General features: G+C 33.1%; 1 protein-coding gene across 1 annotated transcript in view; it reads left to right on the top strand.

Moving 5' to 3' along the window:
- L3MBTL4 (L3MBTL histone methyl-lysine binding protein 4) overlaps positions 1 to 25,329 on the top strand; it is a 489,530-nt gene that overhangs the window by 327,150 nt on the left and 137,051 nt on the right. Inside the window, exon 15 of the mRNA XM_031946621.1 lies at positions 5,581 to 5,754. Coding sequence (XP_031802481.1) covers positions 5,581 to 5,754 — 174 coding nt within the window. The remainder of the gene's footprint in view (positions 1 to 5,580; positions 5,755 to 25,329) is intronic.

Raw genomic sequence — 25,329 nt, 5'->3', positions numbered from 1 at the left:
ACCCAACCCCCTCATTTTGCATCTAAAGAAATTGAAACCCATTGATGCTTAGTGACTTGCCTATTGCATTGATCGTTATCCTTTTCTTCCTTAAAAATCTAAAATTCTCTATCAAAGCAGTTAAGTATTAAATGATGGTTTTGAATAAATACACATATAAGGTAAAAAGAATAAAGAAAAGTACTTTGATGCTCCTGTCATCTGTCTTTAATTCTTATTTTTAACATTACCCCAATTTTGTTCTCAGATTGGATGATAATGCTTCTTAAAGACCTACCATGAATCTTTATCTTCTGTCCAAATCTCTTTGAAGTGGTTGGGCCATCTTGGCAGCAAAAAGCTTTTCTAGTGGTTTGTTTCTACTTTTTAGCAGCCTTTCATTCCTTAGACATAAGCAGTGTGTTTGTTCTGGATGTTGTTATAGACCTAATGCTTACTTGTTCGTTTTCCCCCTGAAAATAGAAATGACCAGATTCCAATTATATAACACATGCCTGGGTCAGCAATGGGAACCTTTCTCATTCTTCAGTTTTTCTTTGTACTTTGTTATTTCTTTTTTTATGTTTTAAAATGATAATGAAGTAACCCCAAACTTATCTAAATGTTTTCTTGTTATTTTATTTTTTATATAAGCAGAATTCCCCTCACCCTCCTTACATGCAATGGACCTTTCATGTAATGCAAAAATATATTTAAATTATGTTGCAGCTATAACCTTGTTTGCCAAGAGGTATATTTCAGCATATTTCCTCCAGAGACAAGATTGTTTTTTATGGTTTAATTATTGGTTTTTATAGCATTGAGAATTCTGTTGTCTATGATTATTTTCTTTGGGGTTATTATTGTTGTATATAATGTTCTTTTATGTTTGATTAGGTTATCCTGCATAAGTTTATTTAAACTTTCCCAAGGGTCTCTGAATTATTCTTATCTATTATGTCTTATGGCACAATAATTTTCTATTAATTCCTATACCTAGATTTATTCAGCTGTTCACCAGTTAATGATGATCTACCTTATTTCTAGTTTATTTATTTTGCTAACAAAGTACTATTATAACTGTTTTGGCATATATGGAGCCTTTCTTTCTGTCTTACTGGCATAATGGTATCACTGATTCAAATGATATATATGGTATCATGATTTTAATATGCCCTCTTCTCGTAATTCCGCCATAATTTACCATTTTGGTAATTTGTTATCCTTGCCACTCTGATAAATGTGAGGTAAAAGTTAATATTAATGACTCAGAATATTCTCTTACATGGTTGGTTGTTCATAATTATTTATTTCTTCTTTCAAGGATTGCTCATTCATATCCTTTGGCTACTTGTTTATTGGAGAGTGGCTCTCATAATGTTTTACTTTCCTTAACTGGCATATATGAAAATGTCACTGTATTAATTTCCTTAATACTAAAACTTTTTATCAATCTGATGCCTTATCAATAAAATTAAGTGTCATACAAATGATAAACATAAAAGTATAACCATAGAGTGATAATAGTTAATATTACATAGCACCTTGTAATTTTACAAAATACTGTACATTTAAATTTTATTTTCCAAAAGCCACAAGCAAAACAACACAGGAATCTTTGACAAAATGAGGGACTCTAGAGTTTTATAAATTTGCTTTGTTAAAAGGATGTGTGCTTTAAAATGTTCAGAGGTTTGTTTTTTTTTTTTTTTTCATCTTTAAGCTTTTTATTACTATCTGGTGGCAGTTGGGGTAATTAGGTTTTGTAATGGATAAAGTGTTGGGCCTGGAGTCAAGAAGTCCAAAGCTCAAATATGGCCTCCAATACTTACCGGAAATGTGAACTTGGGTAATCTTCTTAATCTCTGTTTCCTCATCTGTAAAAGGAGCTGGAGAAGGAAATAGCAAATAACTTCATTATCTTTGCCAAGAAAATCCTAAATGGGTTCACAAAGAATTGGACATGAGTAAACAACAACAACAAAAGGTGGCAGTTGACAGAGTATTGGGCTTGGAATCAGAAATTCATGTATTCAAATCCTACCTGATACTTAATTTCTCTACCTCACTTTCTTCATCTGTAAAATGAATCAAGTTGAATTCGCTTACCTCTTAGAGCCCTTTCAGCTCTAAATTAATGATCCTTTGAACTTTTGTTTTTATGTTACATTTCCTTAAGAGGTTTCTTCTTTAATGTCTTCTCTGCATATGCAATTTTTGCCTTTATCTTTTAAAAATAGTAAATTGAACTTCAGGTTTTATTCCCATCTTTGTGATTTGGGGATGTGTCCTCAGAATATTTGCCTCATATAATTCAGAGAATATTATACCCTAGTGAGGTGGGTTGATATTACATTGCCCCTGCCTTATTGCCAAAGAGATAAAGTCTAGCTGGAAGGATTTTGAAAAAAATGAATGAGTGCGATTAAATGACTGCAGGGATTGATATATAGTATAGATTAAGGGAAATAAAATGTAATTCAGTGAAGCAGGAAGCAAGGGATATAGTAAATGCAGGGAAATTAAAATATCAGAGGAGAAAACTTTAATGTTACACAGACTGATTCAAGTGGGAGTGATGTGATGAAATTAAGGGAGGGGTAAAGAAAATTTCAAGCAAATAATGCTAATAAAAATCTTGTAATAAAAATTTATGCTAGATTCTTAGGTCCTTTAAACAAAAGTACTAAGTTTTATGCTTTGAGGGAAAGTCTCTACCATAATAAAAATATTTTTTAAATTTCTATCCTTCCTTTGGCCATCCTTCAGTCCTAAAATATAACTAGGTGGCCCAGTAGATAGAACACCTGTCCTGGAGTGCAGAAGATCTGAGTTCAAATTTGGCCTCAGATGCTTATTAGCTATTAGGCTTGTCTATTTCAAGATCTGCCTTAGTTTTTTCGATTATAAAATGGCACTGATAGTAGCACTTCTCTTCTATGGTTGATATAAGGATTAAATGAAGTAATATTTGTAAAGTGATCATCATAGGCTGATATTTTTAAGGAGATTAACTAATAATTGTAAAATGATCCACCAGTATTTGTAAAGTGATCAGCATAGTGCTTGGCACGTGGTCGGTACTTAATAAATACCTATTCTCTTTTCTCCATCTTTTATTTCTTATCTAATGCTCTCATTCTGCAGTTAAACAGAGCCCTTCTTTTCTTGTGATTCATATAAGCAAAATGAGAGATTTTCACATTACCAAGATATCCAAGAGGATGTCTAGCTCTGTGTATGCTTTTATATCTTCCTTTAACTGTTTCCTTTTGAGGAAAGATATAAACTGTTATAAACAAACCATTAATGGCTTCCAAAGGGTGGCTTTTCTTTTACTAATCCTTGATTCTGGTCTTCTCCTTAATAATGCTCTCAGCTGGGCCTTTACTATTTAATCACTTGGGTCCACTGTCAGTATTTCAATGGTTGGATCTCAAGAAGTCAGTTAGTTGACAGCTTCTTGGGAAACTGGAAAATAATCTGAGAGAAAATAAATTTAGATCAACTGTCTCACACCACATATCAAGGTAAGCTCTCTCATGGATACATGACTTAGATGTAAAAGTGTATAATCATAAACAAGTTGGAGGAAGAAGTCATCATTTGGATCTTTATGGATAGTAAAGCTTATGACCAAATAAGAAGTAGAAAAATTTACAGTAGATAAAATAGACAATTTGATTGCATACATTTTAGTTTTTGTAGAAACAAAAGTAATGCAGCTAAATTAAAAGAGAAACACATAATTGGGGAAAAAATCTATCACAAGTTAAATTTTTAAAAAAATGATTAAAAGTTGCCTCAAGAGGTTCTAAATATATGGATACTTTTACTCTTTTATTTTTTGAATATGATTAATAAATCTACTAAATTGTCTGAGTACCTTGAACGTTGTATTTTCAAGTGCTTTGCATAATATAAGCTCTCATATTTTTGAGTACATGAATAAAGGAATAAATGAACCATTTGGTGTAGGTAAAAAGGTTATTCATCAAGCATCAAATAAATGGTTATTAACAAGTACAGCAGGAATATTGGGTCAGCTTGAAAGCATCTCATTCCCATTCTCAACCCCTTGAGAAGATGTCTATTTGGGGTATAGAGAGGCAATAGAGATCCTAGCTTTTGGTGATAATAGTTGGATTCATACCTTCCACAGATGTCTCCATGGTGAAGGGGGAAGTGATTAGTAACTAATACCTAGAAGAAGGAGTAACAAAGCAGTGGAAATTGGGCATCTGAAATGAAATCATCTAATTAGATATTATAAATTAGAAATTTTAGATATAAAAAAGACTTTTTTGATAACTATTAATTCACTACACTGAAACTCCTTTCTGAGATTCTGATTTTTGATTTGAAATATCTGTTAGTAGTAATCAAACCCATTCAAGATTTTTGGAGGAACCAAATATCTAATTATTTTCTATGGCAAATCCTTATCATAAAAACTAGTTTGATATCTGTGACTCTGTACTACTTGGAGCATCAACCACATTTTTTCATCAGCTTACATGAAAATTCTTCAGCTTTACTTGGGTTCTTGGAGACCAACAGAGTACAAGCTGTAGAAAATTTTCTGTAGGTGGAAAAAATTTAAGCATTGTCTGGAAACGGGCAATAGGTCTCCCTCTTGAGTTCAAAACTAAGTTGGGAAAGGCTGGTCATCACCATTTGCTGGGTCATCAGACTATAAATTCTTTTCAGCTAATAGTGAAGACCATTTGGTAGGGAGAAAGGAATTGGAATCTATATGTACAGAACAAAAATATGAATTAAAGTTTGCAAAGCATTTTTACATATTATTTTATTTAATCTCAACAACAGCCCCGTGATAAACTGAGACAGGAAGGTTAAGTAATTTCCCCAGGGTCACATAGCTAATAAGTATTTTATGTAGGAATAGCACATAAATCTTTCTGACCCTAAGATCTTCACCCTATCCACTGTACTACCTAGCTTCCTCTAAGTAGGGAATACTTAAACTGATGAAATCAAGCAAGGTTGTTTAAACTAAGCAGGCATTTCAGACTTTTTCATCTACTATTTAAAAAACAAAATGATATTTCCTAATTGTTAGTATGAAAATAAATTATATTATAAATAACATCTAATAATATTTATTAATTATATTTAATATACTTATATTTTGTTTTCCATATAATTATTTTATATATTTACTGATGTTAATTATAAAATCATATTTATAAGATTGATAAGATTGTCTACTTGTCCATAGGCTTTATTTTGCGATATATGTTTTACCTACTGAAATCCAACCTCTAAACTGACATCATCTGGACATATTAACTGTTATATTACAAATGCATTTTATTACCATATGGAAAATATTTCCTTATGTTATATTTATGAAACTTTAAATATTCCAAAAACTGTTTCTGCTGACTAATCATCTGGAATCTGACATTTTATCAGACAAAAAGTTTCGGATAAGGAAAAACAAATTCATTGTATTGGGTGCAAGCTGAATGTATCTTTCCAATTTTTAAATGCTGCTCTAACTCTATTCTGATCAGTGGCTTATCACTACACACTGATAATTGTTTTTCCTTTACCTTTTTTTAAAATACAAAACAGTGCTTATGGCTGCCCCTATTCAGACATAAACTTGAAAAAGGAGGCAATGTTTCATCATCGTTTGGAAAAAGAAACACAGGCAAATTTCATGGCTGACTCTTCACATCCCAAATTGAAAGGTCTTTGTAGTGTGAACTTCAATGGAAAACATGAAAAGTTGAACAGTAAACTCAGGTAAGAAACTTTCTTGTGAATATTACTCAGCATGAAAATGATTTTTCACTTTCAAATCATTTGGGGTTGACAGTTCCTTATATACTTTTCACTTGACTTTTCACTCTAGTCCTTTTTTCATAACTCATAGAATTGTTACATTCATTGTAATTCCCAACCAAGTCTTTTTCTTACTTTGAAAACTTGTAACTATTATTACTTCATCTTCAAAAATTGTCCATATTTCTCTCCCTCAATGTTGAGAGTCCAATTAAGCAATGAGAAAACATATTTTCTTCTATGATAATAAGTCTTTTGCTTTCCTAATAATCCCTCTAACCCTCCAGAATAATTATTTTGTATATTATAGTCATCAATCTCTTTTCTTCTCAATTAAAATGTTTGTCTCTTTCATTAGTTTTTCCTAGATTTCTTTTCCCATGCAATAGACTTTAAATTTCTTTCTTCTTCCTCTTAAAACAGGGCTTACATCTACTTTACAAATATTTTAATAAAGGTTCCTACTATCTTTCATTCTTGGAATTTTGTTTCCTTATTTTTCTGAGTGTAAACTTTTGATTCACTCAGAGAAGAATCTGCTTTCAATTATACTTATGTAATCAGTAGAATAATAGAAACATACTCCTAAGCTATTCAGAACATTATTTATTTTAATCTATTCACTCAAAAGATTGCCATAGAATACATCATACAAAGAGCTTTCAAGGTTTCATGCTGAGAATTATAAATAAAAATCACATAACATAACTGCAGAAGTGCATTGTGATAGAACAAAATGAATGTTGAATTTAGATTAAAGAAATTTTAGTTCAAATCCCAGCTCTCATACTTACTAGCTTTGTGGCTATGGCAAGTCACTAAGTGTTTTTCCTTATCTATACTTGCCCTACTCACTTTTTTGGCTTGTTGAGAAAAAACAATTTGTCAGTCTTAAAGTTCTATATAAATGTGAATTAATGATTTTGTATATGTGTTTAGACTTATAATTTCTTTGGTATAGAGAACAACCAGTATAGAAACTTCATTCACTAATGTAGATGGATAACTCATCTGTGATTTATATCTGAGAATTTCTTGAGATCTGTAATAGATTGTAAGTTTTTCATTGCTAATATGTCCCAGGATAAGATGTAAATCCAGATCTTCTTGACCAGACCTGTTCAGTATATCATACTTTCAATTATAAATGAATGGGTGTATCAATAAATAGCTATCTAGATAAATAGATGGGTGAAATGAACAGAACAAGCAAACAATGAGATTACCACTGGAACAGATAAAACAAAAAGTTAAGGCATAATCAGATCCCACATAAAAAATAACCCCAGGGTCATTGATTATAGAACTAGAATAGATCTTGGAGCTCATACAGAAAAGTTCTCTCATTTGAGGCCCAGAAAATTTAAGCAATATGCTGATAAAAGTTTTGTGGTAAACTAAAGTAAGTTAGAACCCCATTTTAACCTAGACATCCAGTCCCTAAATCCAGCAATCTCATAATCATAGAGAATAATAGGACATTTGAACTAAAAACAGGCTTAAAATAATTTCAACTAGGTCAGCATTTCCAACTCAAAGATGGAAAACCCAGGGCCTAAAAATGAGTTCATGAAATTAGCTTGCTCAAAATTTTTAGCACTGGCAATTAGGGCTATAATTTCCACCATTTTTTTTTTTTTGGTTAGCATAAAATAGAACTTGGGCAACCTGACTTTCACTCTAATACTCTTCCTTTGACCTGCATCCTTAGTTCTCTCCGACAAAATAGAAATTCTCTTATTTAATATAGAATCATAGAATCTTTTGAGAATGATATTTGCCCCAACCTAAACCCCAGTATTCCTGCATTTTCCAGTAACATATATTTTTGTAGGAACTAGAGGAACCTCCATACATGATTATTTTATTTTATTTACTTATTTTGATATCATAGTGATTTCCAGCTACACTCTACCCACCCACACATTGTAACCAAGAAAAACCCTTTAACAAAGAAAATCCAATTCAGCCAAACCAGCAGTTTTCATCTTTAATACTTTACACAATACTCTGCACCATTAGCTCCCCACACACTGAGGAAGGGGGAGAGGTACATTTTCTCATCTCTTCTCAGTGGTCCATAATTGGTCATTATAATTACACTGCATTTGTTTTAGGGTTAGTGTTCTTTTTGTTTGCATTTATTATTTTCCTGTTTTTATTTACTTTACTCTGCATCAGTTCATACAAAACATACCTGTGTTTATCTGAATTTCTCAGAAATGTCATTTCTTACAGTACAGTAATGCATACAGTCAACATACCCATTTCCCAATCAGCAGACACTCTGTTAATTTCCAGGTTTAGTGAGTACAAATCATTAACTCTCATTTTATTGTATTGGGGAAAGAAATGAGCATTTTTTAAATGGCTTTCTAAATGTGCCAGGTACTGTGCCACGTGCAGTACAGTTATCTTATTTGATCCTCACAGCAATCTGGCGAGATAGGTATTAGTTTTATTCCCATTTACCATTGAGGAAACTGAGGCAGATAGGTTAAGTGACTTGCCAAGAGCCATTCCTCAAAAGTATCTATCTGAAGCTGGATTTAAACTCTGGTCGTCCTGACACAAGGCCTGGAGCGCCAGCAGTTGCTATTGTAACTTTCCACTTCAGCACCAAAAGTGTAATTATTTGTAGCTTCTCTGAAGCCCTATTCTGTCCTTGAGAAGCAGCTTATATATTGTGAGAGAAATTGAATCAAGCAGTTAATGAATGCATAAATAGATTTTTACACCTAAATTTCTTTAAAGTGTCTGTTTATCCTTTTTTGCTGAAGTAATTTAGCAATGATGTCGCATCTCATAATTGTAGAGGGGCTTGTATTTATCTTGATTATCCTGAGGCTTGACTTTTCTCCTTTTTTGTGTTAGATGGTCTATTTCTTGTATATGCACATGTTTCTCTATTTTTGTAGCCATCTTTTAGAATTTGTTTGTTCTACACCCACTTCTCTTGTTGAAACTTCACAGGGTCTACTTGTTCTCTCTAGTGATTTTTTCACACCCACATTATTTACAACTTAAGCTAGTTGAAAACACACTTGCCTCTAACATCATCTCCATTTCCTAATCCAATCAGGTCCTTTTTTCTCATTTTCTGATGAACATTTCTGATTTTCTATTTCTAGATTCATGAAGACCATTGCACCAATTTGCTCTTTTTACAATATTGTGCTATATATATTCTTTTAGAATAAAATTCCAAGGAATCTCTCTTTTCCTTCCAGGAATACTATATATTCATTCTCAAGCTCTTTATTAGAGGGGAAAAAAGAGGAAAGAAAATATTTTGGACATCTATGTCATATTCTGTCCCCAAAATATATTTTTCTTTATCAAGTACAATTGTTTTCTTTCCCCTTTTGCACTTCTCTCAAGATCTCACACTGTTTTCCATGTATTGTTTTGGTATATTCTATTTATTTCTATCACAAGTTTTTTCTGTATTCACAATTTCAGAAAACTTTTGCACCAAAAGATGATACTGAAAGTGATGTATTATTTAAATTGGTAGTTGAGCATAAAATCAAAAGCCATCTTTTTCTATTAATACTAATTATTCTTTACATTTCCTGAATAATATGTGGAATCTTTCTGAAAAGGTTTACATGCATCCAGAGAGTCTCTCTGTCTGCCTTTCCTTTCAAATTTCAGGACACAATTATTGCTACTTTTTTCCCCACTTCAACCTCTTCTTCCTCTTTTCTTATCTATTTATATGTCAAAGAGGAAGGTACATCACTGAATAGAAGAAAGTAGCAGACTCCACTTCTCACCTAGCTTTCTATTTCCCCTTCTCTTTAGTTTGAAGAACAAACAAAAGTAGGAAAAAGGGAAACTGAAAGAAGACATTAGATAAGAATATATAAAAGAGAAAAGAAAGGGACCTTCCTCTCATTTGCTATAATTATTTCATATCTCTGGGAAATAAGGGTTATCCAATAGCTTGTTTTTGTTCAAAGCCCAATTTTTTTTGCTTGAAGTAGAAAGAGAGCACATATGTATTGCTTCCAAAAAAATTGATAGAGATGATTAGAATTCCATGTGTTCTCTTCTAAAAAATTAACAAGGTAACATCCTTTGGTTCATTATCACCAGTACTTAGAACAATGTCTGGAACATAATTGATGAATGCTTCTTGATAACTTTTTAAATAGTTTTCATTAAGTTTTAAATAAAAACTTAAACCATCATCTTTTCTTGGATAATCTCTTTAGGATTTTGTGATATTTACCTCTCCTGGTTTTTCCCCTACCTGTCTGATTGCCTTTTGGGGGAGAAGGCATAGAGGCAATCAGAGTTAAGTGCCTTGCCCAAGGACACACAACTAATGATTTGATTTAAACTCAGGTCTTTTTAAATCAAAGGCTAGTGTTCTATCCATTGTACTACCTGGCACCTCCCCCCTCTTTTTTTTTTTTTTTTTTTGCTGATCTCATCAATTCCCATAGATTCAATGATGATTCCCAGATAGATAGAAATAGATTATAGATATATATTCCCATAGATGTGTGTGTGTGTGTGTGTGTGTGTGTGTGTGTGTGTGTGTGTATGTATCCAGCCTTATTCCTTCTACTTAACTTCAGAACTGAATATATATTTCCAGCCTTATTCATTCTTAGCTCCAGGACTGAATCACTTGTCTCTGTGATTGAATTGGATATCTTAAAGGTATCTCAGACTTCCCATGACTAAAACAAAACTTTCCAAGCCTAAGCCTCCCCTCTTCCTAAATTTCCTCTTACTCTAACTGGAATATTATTATCTTCTAGTTTATCCAAGTATACTGTCATCTTCTACTCCTTACTTACACTCACCCCACATTTCTAGTCTGTTGTCATATCTTATCATTTCTACTTCTCCAACATTTTTTAATATCCTTCCATTTGAATATCCTTCATTCACACACACCGAGACCCTCTTATTCTTGGCAGAGACAATAGAGTGACTTGCCATTTCCTTTTCCAGCTCAACACAGATGTGGAAACTGAGCCAGACAGAGTTAAGTGACTTGTCCAGTGTTCACAAAATTGAGTAAAGTCTGAGGCTAGATTTGATCTCAGGTTTTCCAGACTCTAAGCTCAACAGTCTGATTTGTTTCCAGACTCTAAACAAACTTTAAATCATGATAGAAATATTGGCAAGTATCTATATTCATTAATTTGTTGTCCTTTTTCCAATTTCATCTATAAATGTTCTCATTTAATTGTGTTTCATGAAAATCATTTTGTAACTCTTTTTCTTTCTGCTTTTTCTTATTTTTGAGATAGTCCCACCTGTAATCTTCCATCATCTTTTTCTGTAGTCTTTGTTAATGAATTTTTACAGTACATTGGTATGGCCTTCGGTTGCCATGGCAAGCAGATCAAATTTTGCCAGTTTGAGGTGTAGAGATCACAGACTTAATCCATCAGTATGTGTATCTTGGACAAATACAGCTAACAATGAATAGACTGTGCCTTGAATTGATAATAAAGTAAAAGCAATCAATGAGACAATTCTAGATGTTGGGAATCATAGGGAGCAGAGTGCTTAGAAAAGTTGGGTTGTTTTTGTTGCTTTATTCTTCAATGCTGATTCCTTCCCTCTGAGATTATTTCCAGTTTATCCTAACTATATCTCATTTGTCCAGAGTTGAATGCATATGTTGTCTTCCTTGTTAGAATATGAGCACTTTCTGGGCATGGATTGCTTTTGCATTTCTTTGCATATCCAGTGCATAGCACAGTGCATGGTTAATAGTTGCTTAGTGAGTGCTACTTGAATTGACTTGACTTTACTTGACCTAGGATATGGGAAATCTGAATGTTTATGAGAGTTTAGACAGAAATGAAGGAAGGGAATCAGTAAGTAGAGAGAGGGAGATCTTGAAGAGAAAAAGTAGATAATTGAAGATTATCTTGGAGAAGAAGATGCAAATATATAGGATTCAGAGAGCAGTTAAGTTTGGTGAGACAGGGGAGTTATCTTCTCCTCTGAGACAGTATATTAAAGGCTACTATATAGCTGGAAATTATAGTTGCAGTAAGTTAGATAATTTATTTACAAAGAAAATAACTTTAGGATATAACCATTTCACCTTAGATGCAGCCATTTCTACCAACTATTTGACTAGGTCATTCTTTTACAATTTTTCACTCAATAGCACAGTGGCATTATACATAATTCTGGATTTAGTGAGAGGACCTAGTTTGAATCTTGACACATTTGTTCTCTGTAATTTTAGGCAAGTCATTCAACAGGTTTTCAGAAAAGATCGTAGCTTTTTATAGAGTCATAGAATTTTCATTTTTTATAGAAACCAGGGGCAGCCAGATGGGTGCTGTGGAAAGAACAGCATCCCTCGAGTCAAGAGAACCTGAGTTTAAATGTGACATCAGACACTTCACACTCACTTGCTGGGCAAATCACTTAATCCCAAGTGCCTCCCCCCAAAAAAAACGAAACCAAAAGCAAATTCCTCATCTGGATTGAGGAGAGTTGAACTAGATGTCTTCTAAGGTCTTTTCTTAGTGCAAACCTTTGATTTTCTTATCCTCTACTTCAAAATCAGTGTCCAAGATTTTCTTATTTCCATGATTGATAGGATTAATAATAGTCAAAAAATAAAAGTGTCCCCAGTTTACTCAGTGTTGATAATGACTGAAGGTCACTGTTTTTCCAGTTTCTATGTAACATGTTCCTTTATAAATCTTATGTCCTTCTCTAGGCATATACTGGTAATAAAATGGCTAGAACAGAACTGTGGTAATAAGAGATAATGGTATAGTGGAAAAGTTCCTTAACAATCTTGATAATAAATTGCACTGCCATAGGCCAACCCAGCTTGTTTTTATTTCCCAAATTAGCAACAATAAGATTGATTTTCAGAATTCTGAGGACACAAGTTTGTTGTTCCACATACCAAACTAAGTCTGTGGAAAGTTGCTTTATTAATTAATCAACTTCATTTCCCCATCTCTCTAGCTCCTTTCAGCCTAATCACTTCACTGTCCGCATCCCAGCCCCTACTTTCTAAAAAAGGCTCATTTCTGTACTCTTTCTGAGGCTTTTCTCCTCAATTTTCTTCTCATTTGTCCTTTATCTTATGGATCTTTAAATCTTGTATCTTTTAACTTTCCCTGGATAAATAGTTCATGCCAGTCTGTCTTTTTCTCTGATTTCTTTTAGGCTCTTTGTGTGCCACAGAACCTTATATTTTACTGTCTTTTTACTCATTATTATGTGCTTATATCTCTGTTTGCCAAAGTAAACTTTGAACTCTTTGGGTAAAGCTTTATGTCTCACAGTACTTTGCAGGCTCACATTTCTGGACACATAGTAGGCCCTCAGTCAATACAACTAATTGAAAACATAATAGTAATTGATATTTATGTAATTCTTGAAGATTTACCAAGTGTTTTTCAGGTATCACCTTATTTGAGGTCATTGTGGAGCAGTGACCTTTTGGGAAATACAATCCACAAATATTATTATCCTCATTTAACAGTAAAGAAATGGAGGATCAGTAACTTGCTTATTAGCTGATTATCAAGTTTCAGATGGGATTTGAATTCTGAAATTTCTTATTCTACATCCAACAGCCTATTCTCAATGCAAAGTTGCTTTTTGTGCTGCATTTGTCTGTCTTGCAATAGAAAGTTTATCTGCACAACAGGACAAAAATGATGAAAATAGTCATTCAGGTCACTGTATTCCTGAACGAAAAGCCCATTGGTCCCACATTGAGAGTAGCCCAGAGAATTTAGTGTTGCTACTGAAAGTAAAATTAAAGTGATTAGAAGGCCACCAGAAAAATCTTGACTTGAAAATACTTGAAGAAATCATTTACCATGTGCACATATAAAATATCAGGAATTTAAATGCTTGTTTATTGGAGTTGGATGACTTGGAGGTTCCTGAACTAATTGAATCCCATGATGACTGAATTGAATTCCCTGTTAACTGAAGACTAATTCAAATGGCTACAGAAACCCAGAAGCAATTAGAGATTAGTATTATATAGGCTTAGGGGCAGCCAGTTGGCACAGTGGATAGAGGGAGACTCATCTTCCTGAGTTCAAATCTGGCCTCAGACACTTCCTAGCTGTGTGACTCTGGGCAAGTCATTAGCCTGTTAGTAAAATTTAGGTTTTTCTTCATTGATTGAAAAATGTTATTCTGAGAAAGTGATCCATAATCTTGAATAGACATCTCAGGAGGTCCATGATAAAATAAAAGATTTGCATCCTTGCCCTTAATAATCATGGAAGCTTCTTTCAATTTTGAAATTCTATGATTCTAAGCCATTAAAAAAGTCTCAACTAATATTGAGCCATATTTGACCTAAAGTTGTAAATATAATGCCGTGTTACAATGCTGGTAATACAATCCACACAGTTTCCCTTTACCCATTTTTTGGTTTATCCACAAAATCCTGCTTTATCCAGGGAAAAGTTCCAGTCCTAGCATGGCTTCCTCATTGCTCTGGGGCATGCTTCTAAACTGTCTCCCCTATGGCCTGAGAGCAAGTTTTAGATAATATAAATATATATTTTAACAGTCTGAATCTTATATAAATAGAAAGACAAAATTGTCAAAGGTGTATAGTGTACACTCAAAATAGATCTCAGTGGTTCTTTTTTTTCATTGTTTTCTGGTTTTGGATTATCTTACTGTTCTTCTTTGTCACTATAACCTAAGATTAACTACTTCACAACACTTAGGCAACATTTTTAAATTAAGGGAAAATGTACATATAATTTAAATATGGTCTAATTCATTTTGGGGGTAAAATATCATAATCTATCCAGAATAAATATTGGTGGGCAAATATTTTTCCTTTATTAAAGCTTTTTATTTTTAAAAACATGTGTGGACACATTAGCCCTTACAAAATCTTGTATTTCAATTCCACACACACACGTCTTCCCCTAGATGGCAAGTAGTCTCCCCCTAGATGGCAAGTTTAATATATGTTAAACATGGTAGAAATATATGTTAAATCCAATATATACCTACATATTTAAACAATTATCTGGGCAAATATCATTGAACAAAAACTAAACTAGATTAATCTAAACCCTTCTGTTTTTTTTTGTCTTTACTGAAAATGTTAGTCCTAGACATTTGTATTTCCTTTCTATTGTATCTCCTTTTCAAAGTGAGAATTGATATCTCATTCATTGAAGTCCTGTCATAGGAACTATTTTCTTTTCAGTATCATGATATATACTTATGACTAATACTGATCTCATTCATCACACCAAGGAGAACAGAATAGCTTCACTAAGTAGGGCAGAGCTTCCAGGTATAGGTAGATAGAAATCTCCTGTGGAATGCTGTGTTTAGTTATGTGTACCATGTCTTAAGAAGTACACTGATAATCTTTAGAATATCCGACCAAGACAACTGGGGTGGTAAAGGGCTTTGAGTCCATAGCATATATAAAGATTGGTTGGAGACAAGAAAAACAAGGAGAAAATATTATTATTATAATAATTATTATTATTTGTGCTAGCAACTATATAGCACTTTCAAGTTTTACAAAGAACTTTACATGTATTATCTCATTTGATCCTATCATATGGAAATGGGATTAGATGTATTTTTAGCCTCAGAGAGTTGAACCAGGGGTAATGAGTGAACATTCCATAAAGTGAAAATTACTCTACATTAGATCTTTTTAAACTTTTTCCACTTAAGCCCTTTTCAACTGAGAAATTTTTACATGACTCTGGGTGTATAGGAATATAAAATAAGTATATAAATCAGATATTTACCAATAATAAATTATAATTTCATGATCTCCACATTCAGTTACAAGACTCCATATGGGATTGCAACTCAGATTTTCACAAACTGGAATCTAGATGACACAAAAAAATCTCCCAAGGATTAGAGCTATCCAACAATGGGATGAGTTACCTTGAGAAATGATAAGTTTCCCCCTCATGGAAGCTCTGGAAATACAAAGATAAGGATTAGATCTTGCTCTCTAAAATTTTGTTGGAGATCCCTTTTGTGTATAGGCTTGAGATGAGGTCTCTTCCAAATTTCACATTCTGTGATTCTGTGAATGATTCATTGAATTCTTTTAAATATCATTTATTAATATTATCACTTATTTATGTTATACAATATACTTATTTTAAGTTATCACTCCAAATAACAATTTTCTTCTCCTACAAAATATTTTCTGCATTGACCTTCCCTCAAACCTATAATTTCTCCCCAGAGTTCTGTTCCCTGCATTTCCAGTTTTCTGCTGAATGCTCTATTGCTACTACCATTCTGTCCAAAAGTAAATTCCTCATCCTTTAATCCTATCCCTCCTTCCAGTTTTGCCATTTCTGTTGATGGCACTGTCATATTTCATTCCTCTTACAACTTGGAAGTCATCTGTGACTTTTCACTTTCCCTCACCTCATTCATCTACTTCTTTTACAAGACCTATGATTTCTCTCTTCCCTCTCTTATCTTCTTTCTACTTGTACTGTAGACCATAATTCAAGATCTTGCTTCTCTTTCCCTAAATTATCCTTATAATGAGTTTTCTTGCATCAAGTTTATCCCCTCTTCAATCAGTTTTTCACTTCTCCACCTGAATAGTCTTCTTAGCTGATTGTCATTGTCCTAATCCAAAACCTTCCACTTCCTCTACATTGTCTTCAGAATGAAGTTCTACCTTCCAATTCTAGCATTCAAGGATTTCTGCCATCTGACTGCAACTTAATTGTCTGACTTTTTCTCCTACCAATTCTCTTTATTCCAGCCAAATTGGAGTATCTCACTTCCTGATTTCTTTTCTTCCCCTATCCATTCTTAGTACATTTTCTATCCCTTCCTTCTTTATTTTTTTTTTTTTGTCCCTTCCTTCTATCAAGCCCCAATTCAGTTATAATCACTTTAATGAAACTATCCCCTGAAATTACTTACTCTTTCCTAGGTAAAAATAATCTTTCTCTTCTCAGACTTGGGCTTCATTTACTCTGTCATGTTTATGTGTGTGGAAGAGCAGTGGTGTTCCTTCCCACACTTGCCTCATTACATTGTAATTTTTACACGACCCTGGGTATATAGGGGAAAAAATAGGTATATAAAGCAGGTATTTACTGACAATAAATTATAATTTTATAACCTCCAAATTTAGTTACAAAACTCCATATGGAGTTGCAACTCACATTTTCAGAAGTTGGGATCTAGGTAACACAAAAAATTTCCCAATGATTAGAAAAATCCAACAGTGGGAGCAGGGTATGTCATTGGTCTTTGTGAATTTACGGTTTAACACAGTTCCTCACACACAAAGTCAATGCTTAATAAATGTTGCTTTAATTTAATTTTTAGAATTGGAGTCATAGAGCCATGAACTCTAAAAGAGTCTTTAATTATTGTTTTCATATTCTAAATAGGAAGTGTTTTTAGTAATAGAAAGTTCAGGATCCTGAATTATGGATTGTAGCACAAGCAAATGTTAGCTATCATTATTATCTACTTTTCCCCCCTTGTACCTATCTGTCCTCTTTCTTTCTACCCACCTACTTACAATGTACACATCTTAAATAAATTATAAACTACTTGAAGTAATTAAATTCATGAGAGGTCAAGGTATATGGATTCAATTGGAGCTTCCTTTGGTTATCAAAAGCTATGGTAGGTAAAAGAGTACAAATTCTGGGAACTTTCTTTGAAACAGGATATAATTCAGATTGAAGTCTAGTGACTGACAACATGTACAGGACACTCTTGAATAATACGAAATTATAGGGGGATTGTAGTCTCTACTTATGGGGAGAATGTCCACATCATCAAAATTGAAGAACTTTGACATATTGAAATGTATATAACAAAGAAATATATATATATGTGCATAATCATGGAAATAAAATTGGTAATATAGACTGAGTTAATTATTTGTTACCTATATACTTGGGTATACTTTGTATTATGACGTTAATAGATAAGAATAAGAAAAACCATGGATGCTGGTATTTGGCATTTTAAGCACACCATTTTGTTAAGAGGTCTATTAAATCATAGTACATATTCAATGTATCTGACAACATTTTATTTTTGGTAAATTTTAAATAAGCTTTTTTTTGCTCTTATTTTCAGAAAATATTTAAATTTTTTTGCAAGTATATAAATCTATAAATTTCTAAATATCATCCTTGGTTCCAGGCTAAAAGGAATATACATAGAGAGAAAGAAGAAATCTATTTTCTCTTTCTCCCCTCTCCCATGGGAAAAAAAAGAAAAGGAAAACAAAATCACTATAACGGATATGCATGGTCAAGCAAAATAAATCCCTACGTTGGCCATGTCCAAAAAAAAAGTCTCATTCTCTATTTTGAGTTCATCTACATTCTAAAACACAGACAACTTTGATTTAAGAAGTTAGATCAACTAAATGACCAGCTGGCTATCTGTATTAAAACTATCCATGGTTCTATATGGGGAAAAGATATTAGTATCCATATGTACTTACACATATACATATATACACAAAATACATATATACATACATGCATGTGTGTTTATATGCATATATACATATACTACACGAAAACAAAGCTTCACCAATAGAGCCTACACAGATTTTTTCACTTTGTATTTAAATTTTTTTATCATGTGATATTTTCAAACTCTTAATATGAATAAAAATTTTGAAAAGATTTAACTCTGTTTCCAAAGACGATTCATATATAATTATGGGTCTGTCATGGTCAACTGAGGGAGGCCCCCTAAAGAAGTAGAAGAAGACCTGAAGTTAGCTTCTGTTGTTAACTAGCTCTGTGACTTTGGCCAAAACCTTGAAATCATCTGGAATTCATTTATCTAATCTGTAAAGAGAGAGGTTTGAATGAGATGATTTCTGTGATCTCTCTTAGTTTTGTAATTCTTTTGGCTAATTGTACTACCAACTTCTCACAGTTATATAGTGCCTTATGCTTTCTAAAATATGCTCTCATGTAAGGCACTTATTTTCCAATACTAAATGTAAATATATTTTATATCAAAAGACAAAACAAAACAAAAATTGTTTAAAACATAACAAAAAATAAAAAGAATCTTCCAGGATCTTAGACTCACTATTTCTGTTTTTAGTGGATATGTGGGATGAGGACTGGAGACCTTAGAGGGAGATAAGTCTTAGGGGAACATAAACAAATCATCGGACAGTGCAGGCAATCACTAACTACCATAATGAAGTTAGAAAAAGACATTTTGGAAAAAAGATCTATTTGGATGTATAAAATAGTCATATACTGTTTTTAAAAGTCCTTAAGCTTCTCTTTTTATGCTTCAGGAAGACACATAACAATAGCAAGTCTGTTGAACACAATTCCATTTCATCATTGTTCTAAATGTAAAAAGTATCACAGTCAGCCTTGAAAGAAATACAGATAAATAAAAGGCCAAAACAGGGTGTTATGCTGCCTTCTTTATGTCAGAAAAAAAATTTTCCTTTGCTTCTCAGACAAAAATAAGTTTGAATTGTTGGATCTTTGTTTCTATTCAACACATAGTTCACTACATTTTCTTTCTTTTCCCTACCCTTTCCATTTACTCAGAATTGTTGTGGTAAATGTTTCATAGTCAACTCTGAAAAATAAAAGCACTTAATATGACCTACTTTTAAAATTAAAATGCATTACCATTTTCTCAATCACTTTTTAAAATATGGACACCCAGAACAACAATAAATCAAGGTCTGATTTATAGCTTTGCCAATTTCTAAGGTATAAAATGCTCACACTGAAAATTTAACAATTGAATTTCACAAGCATGCTATTGTACATAACACACATACACACACACACACAAACTATGTTTCTGGAGCCCATATGGTGGCAAGTGAAAATTTTCAGATATAAACCCAGCAAAGGATTGTGTGTCTGTTGTCTTATGAAATGTCTGAATAAGTTCAGAGATTCATTCACCAGGTAATGATTTTTATGAACATATTAGTAACTCATGAAGACCTTCTATCCAAAGACCTGTAATATATGTCAGTGAAGGCAATATTCAAATTAATGAAATCACAGATTTTTTAAAGCAATAGTTCTTTTTTTTTTTTTACTGTTTTTTATTTTATTTTTTTATTATAGCTTTTTATTTACAAGATATATGCTTGGGTAATTTTTTAGCACTGGCCCTTGCAAAGCCCTCTTTTTCAACTTTTCCCCTCCTTTCCCCTCCCCCCTCCCCTAGATGGCAGGCAGACCCACACATGTTAAATATGTTAAAGTATATGTTAAATACAATATAGGTATACATATTCTACAGTTATTTTGCTGCACAAGAAAAATCGGACTAAGACATAAGGTAAAAATAACCTGAGGAGGAAATAAAAAATGCAAGTAGACAAAAACAGAGGGATTGGAAATACTATGTTGTGGTTTCATATTCATTTCCCATAGTTCTTTCATTGTATGTAACTGGTTCAATTATTCATTATTGAATAAATGGAACTGATTTGGTTCATCTCATTGCTGAGGATGGCCACGTCCATCAGAATTGGTCATCATATAGTATTGTTGTTGAAGTATATAATGATCTCTTGGTCCTGCTCATTTCACTCAGCATCAGTTCATATAAATCTCTCTAGGCTTTTCTGAAATCATCCTGTTGGTCATTTCTTACAGAACAATAATATTCATATACCACAATTCAGCCATTCTCCAATTGATGGGCATCCCCTCAGTTTCTAATTTCTGGCCACTACAAAGAGGGCTGCCACAAACATTCTTGCACATACAGGCCCCTTTCCCTTCTTTAAAATCTTTTTGGGATATAAGCCCAGTACTGACACTGCTGGATCAAAGGGTATGGACATGCTCTCCAGAATGGCTGGATCCATTCACAATTCCACCAACAATGTACCAGTGTCCCAATTTTCTCACATCCCCTCCAACATTATCGTTTCCTGTCATCTGAGCCAGTCTGACAGGTGTGTGGTGTTATCTCAGAGTTGTCTTAATTTGCATTTCTCTGATTAATAATGACTTGGAGTAGCTTTTCATATGGCTAGAAATAGTTTCCATTTCTTCATCCAAAAATTGTCTGTTCATATTCTTTGACCATTTATCAATTGGAGAAGGGTAAAGCAATAGTTCTTGACTTGACATCTGTGAACATTTTAAAAAATATTTTGATTGGGGCAGCTAAGTAGTGCAGTGGAGAGAACACTGGCCCTCGAGTTAAGAAAATCTGACTTCAAATTTGGCTTCAGACACTGATTGCCTTGCTCCCCCCCCCAAAAAAAGTATTATATTAGAATATAATCAGTTTCTTTTCAATTCTGTGTATTTCATTTTACACAATTCCTTTCTTCCTTTCTTTTTTCTTCCCATATTTCTTACCTCCCAATACTTAGCATAATGTTTTCTACACAATAGGACCTTAATAAAATATGTTGAATTAAATTGATGACAAAGATTGATAGTGATTCTTTCTGGCAAACAGCTGATTACATCTTCAGAGATATACTGGACATATAATAAATATAGTGTTCTATATAGATATCTGTATGGACTTGTAAATCCCCATTGTAAAAAATGTTGGACTTCCAAGTAGGCAGTGAGGGAAAGAATACTATGAAATAAGAGAATGTGAGAAGTCTTAGAAAGGTCTTCTTAGAGTTTCTTTACTTTTAAAATAATACAACTTTTAAATTATGCCTAAACTTCAATATAATTGTTTTCTATTATATTTTACTTGGTACACTAAAAACATTCATCTAGTAAGGAGTCCATAAGCAATACGGGACTGTCTGTCCTAGGATACAAGCCTTAATTTTACCACATTTCCCCCTTTTTATTATATTAATTGACATTCTATAAAGATATTTAAATGTATGATTTTTCTGCACTTATTCATGGTCTTTCTGTCATACATATAGCATATGTTTACCTGTAGTAAAATTACAGCCTTGTTAGATCTTTTCCTTATTTCCATTCTGAAATCATTTTCTTTTAAAAGTGTTTAATTCATTTATATTGAAATTCACATTGTTTCTACTTATTTTTGATCAGTCTAATACCTTTTGCTGATAAACACAGATGCTTGCTATAGCACCCAGTCAGTCAGTTAGCATTTTTAGATTCTAAATACAGGGCATACAGAGGCAAAAGACAGTCTCTGCTCTCCAAGAATTCACAGTCTTATGGAAGAGAAAACATGTAAATAACAAATGTACACAAAATAAATTGGGTATAGCCTCCGAAGGAAAATATTAAAGTTTAAGGAAGATTGAGCAAGGAAAAAAAGAAAACAAACATTTATTAACACATAGCACCAGGAACTATGACAAATGCTTTACAAATATCTTTTTTGATCCTTATGCTAACTGTGGGAGGTAGGTTCTAACATTATTCTCACTTTATCAGTTAGGAAACTGAGGCAGACAAATTAAGGGACTTGGACAAAATTACCCTCACTAGGGAAGAATCTGAAGCCAAATTTGAACTCAGATTTTCCAGACTCTAGGCTAATTGCCTATCAATTTTGTGTCAACTCACCTTCTTGAAGAAGGTAGAACTCACCTACAGCCATCAACTCAACTTTTTGTTAATTGATTTTTTTTTTTTAAGAGTTGGTTTCTCAGGTTGAAAGTACAGCAGTCAGTCACGGGCCAACCCCAACTGATCGGTTGAGAAGATTTGACCTGTGCTTTTTTAAAGATGAACCAATTTGCCCTTTCTTAGGCAATCTAACATCACCCTGCTCTTGGGATTTCCTATATTGGGGCCACACTTAGTGAGGACACTCATCAACTTGGCCCTCATCTTAGAACATCTCAGTTCACGCCCTCAGCCAGTCTTGCCTTCCTCTAGGAAGGCAATCCCTAATCTATTAGGGATTATAGGTATGAGATGGCAAACTTAACCTTCAGCACCATTCTAATTTTTTATTTTAAACAGAAACAAGCAGGCATTTATCCCCTAACACACTCTTAGAACTCAGATCCAATTTTCTAGATCAATTCATTTATCACCAAATTTTCCTTTAAGCACTTAACACTTTCCTTAGGGGGTGTGGTGGATAGAGCACTAGCTCTGAAGGCAGAAGGACCTGAACTCAAATTTGGTCTCACTTAGCATTTCGAAGCTTTGTGACCCTGGGCAAGTCACTTAACCCCAATTGTCTCAGCAAAAAACCCAACAAAAAACAAAAACACTTTCCTTAAATTCCTACTTTTATTGCAAGTGAGTATAATTCCATGAAATATAGTTCTAATCCCAATGACTTGTTTTCATTAATTTTATAGATTTTTTTTTTGGGGGGGGGTTTAAAAGTATCACTTTCTTGTCACCAGCCCTAGACAGGAGTGTTCCTTTTTTAAGATTACTCATTTCTTCTTTCCCATGTTAAATTTTTGAATATGGTAAATTAAAAAATATGGTAAATTTTTTTTAAATTGAATATGGAAAATTGAAAATGGTAAAAAAAAATGAAAATTGAAAATGGTGAATATGGAAAAAAATTTAAATATGGTAAAGTAGTTAAATATATGTGAGAAGTATTAAGTATGTTTCTGACTGTTTTAGTACACAGTATATTTTACATCTCACTTATTACATATAGTAAATCTAGTTAAATCTAATTAAATTAATTATATCTAGTTATCTAGTTAAATTCATTATAAATGCTACAGTCTATAGAAGTGTATGTAATGAATTTCAATGATGTATACACCAATTTCCCTCCTCCCTCATTACTTGATATTACTACAAATTATAAATTCCATTGAATTTTTGTTTACTCTGAAAAATATGAATGATATTTTCCCTACTCTCTTCTTTCTTTGAAATAACTCCAAGTCATAACATCTCCAACTCATTTTATTATCACATAATAGTCTTTTTCTCTCTCTTATCACAATAGATAACAATCCAGTGAATTAAATTTGAATATCTAAATAGGTGAGGGTTTCTCCTTAGCCACTGGTTAGATTGCTTCTTTTTGTCTATGTAGCTTTAGAATTTAATAACGCTTTACCCAAATAAGTTGCATTTAATGTTTGTCTTTGAGGATGCCTCGTGAATTCAATAGATTTGCACCATGTCTCCTAATCTCACTAATTCTGAGACTTTTTTTGAGCAGTTTCTTGAAAATGTCATAGTTAAATTCTTTTTCTTCATATTTTTCCAGGTAATCTTCTGATTTTTTTAGATAAATTTTCCAACCCTTTTTCTCACTCTGCCATTTTTGCTTTTAAGATGTCTCCCCTCCTCTAACATCTTGTGTTCTTGCTTTGCTGCATTTTTTGCTTCTGTTAGAAATCAGCCTTCCAGCCTGAGAATTTGATTTCTAGGTTGATTCCATCCTTTATTCAAAGTTACCACTTTTTGGGCCATTGTGGAAGTTAATCTGTTATCCCCCCTCCCCTTATGCTGTCTTTGTGATTTTTTTTCTTGTCCATGGTATTTGTTCATCATGTTGGAGGCAGTTATTTCCCTCTCCCTCCCTCCCCCCTGCTGTTTATTGACTGAAGTGTTATTTCCTTTTCCTTATCTAAGAAACTATTTTCTTTTGAGGTTCTTTGGATGCTCTCTTTTTTCTTCTTGCCCTCTCATTTATTTTTTTTTCATGGAGTCTTTTTATTCATATAGAGTAAATTTAGGAACTTGGCTCTTATTCATAGTTTACAGGTATGGAAGGCTTTTAGTCTTCACTTATTTTAATAGATTTTTATTGCTAAATTTCAGTTTTATATTACTGAGATTTCTTTCTATATCTCTTACCTTCCCTCCTTCCAGAGAACTATTCCTTATAATAAAAAATTTCGTTTTCTTTAATCTTGAAAAATTATTTCTAAAATATGATAGTTTATATATGATAGATGGACAGACACATGAACAGAAATCACTTTAAATAGATTTAGAGTTGTAAAGGACTTTAGAGACCATTTAATATAACCCCTTCATTTTATAGCTCAGGAACATGCGGTTCAGGAAGGTTAAGTGATTTATGTGAGGTCACAGAGATAGTAAATTATAGGACCATGATTCATATCAGCTTCTTTCTTGATCCTCATTACAACTCTTTGAGATAGGAGTCATGGGTAGGTAAGTATTACTATCTCCATTTTTATGGATGAGGAAACTACAGATCAGAAAAGTTAAGTGGTTTGCTCATTGTCATCTTGCTATCAAGTGTCAGAGATAGGTTCCATATGCAGGTTTCTCCTGATTTCATATCTTTTTAAATATGCTACGCTGTCCTTTTCCTTATAAAATACTAACTATAACTACCTATCAGTTTTAGTATTCTGTGAAGACCGCATATTTTAAAATCAGCCGCAGTCAGGAATTCAGGTTAGGGGAAAATCGTCAATCTTTATTCTAATGAAGAAGGATCGGAGGTGGAAGAGAATGGGTGATAGCAATGTATGCAGCTGAGTCAACAAGCTAGCTAGACCAGCAGCTACAAGCATCCTCTCTTACTCTCTCTGCCTCCACCCACCAAAATCGTCATTTCCTATACAACACATCAGGACTTGCACAAAGAGTGGGTGGGGGCCATTCTTTCTCCAAGCATATATAT

Source organism: Sarcophilus harrisii, chromosome 1, assembly GCF_902635505.1.
Source record: "Sarcophilus harrisii chromosome 1, mSarHar1.11, whole genome shotgun sequence".
Taxonomy (NCBI): Eukaryota; Metazoa; Chordata; class Mammalia; order Dasyuromorphia; family Dasyuridae; genus Sarcophilus; species Sarcophilus harrisii.
The sequence above is the reverse complement of the archived record's forward strand: the minus strand, read 5'-3'. Positions and strand labels throughout refer to the sequence as shown.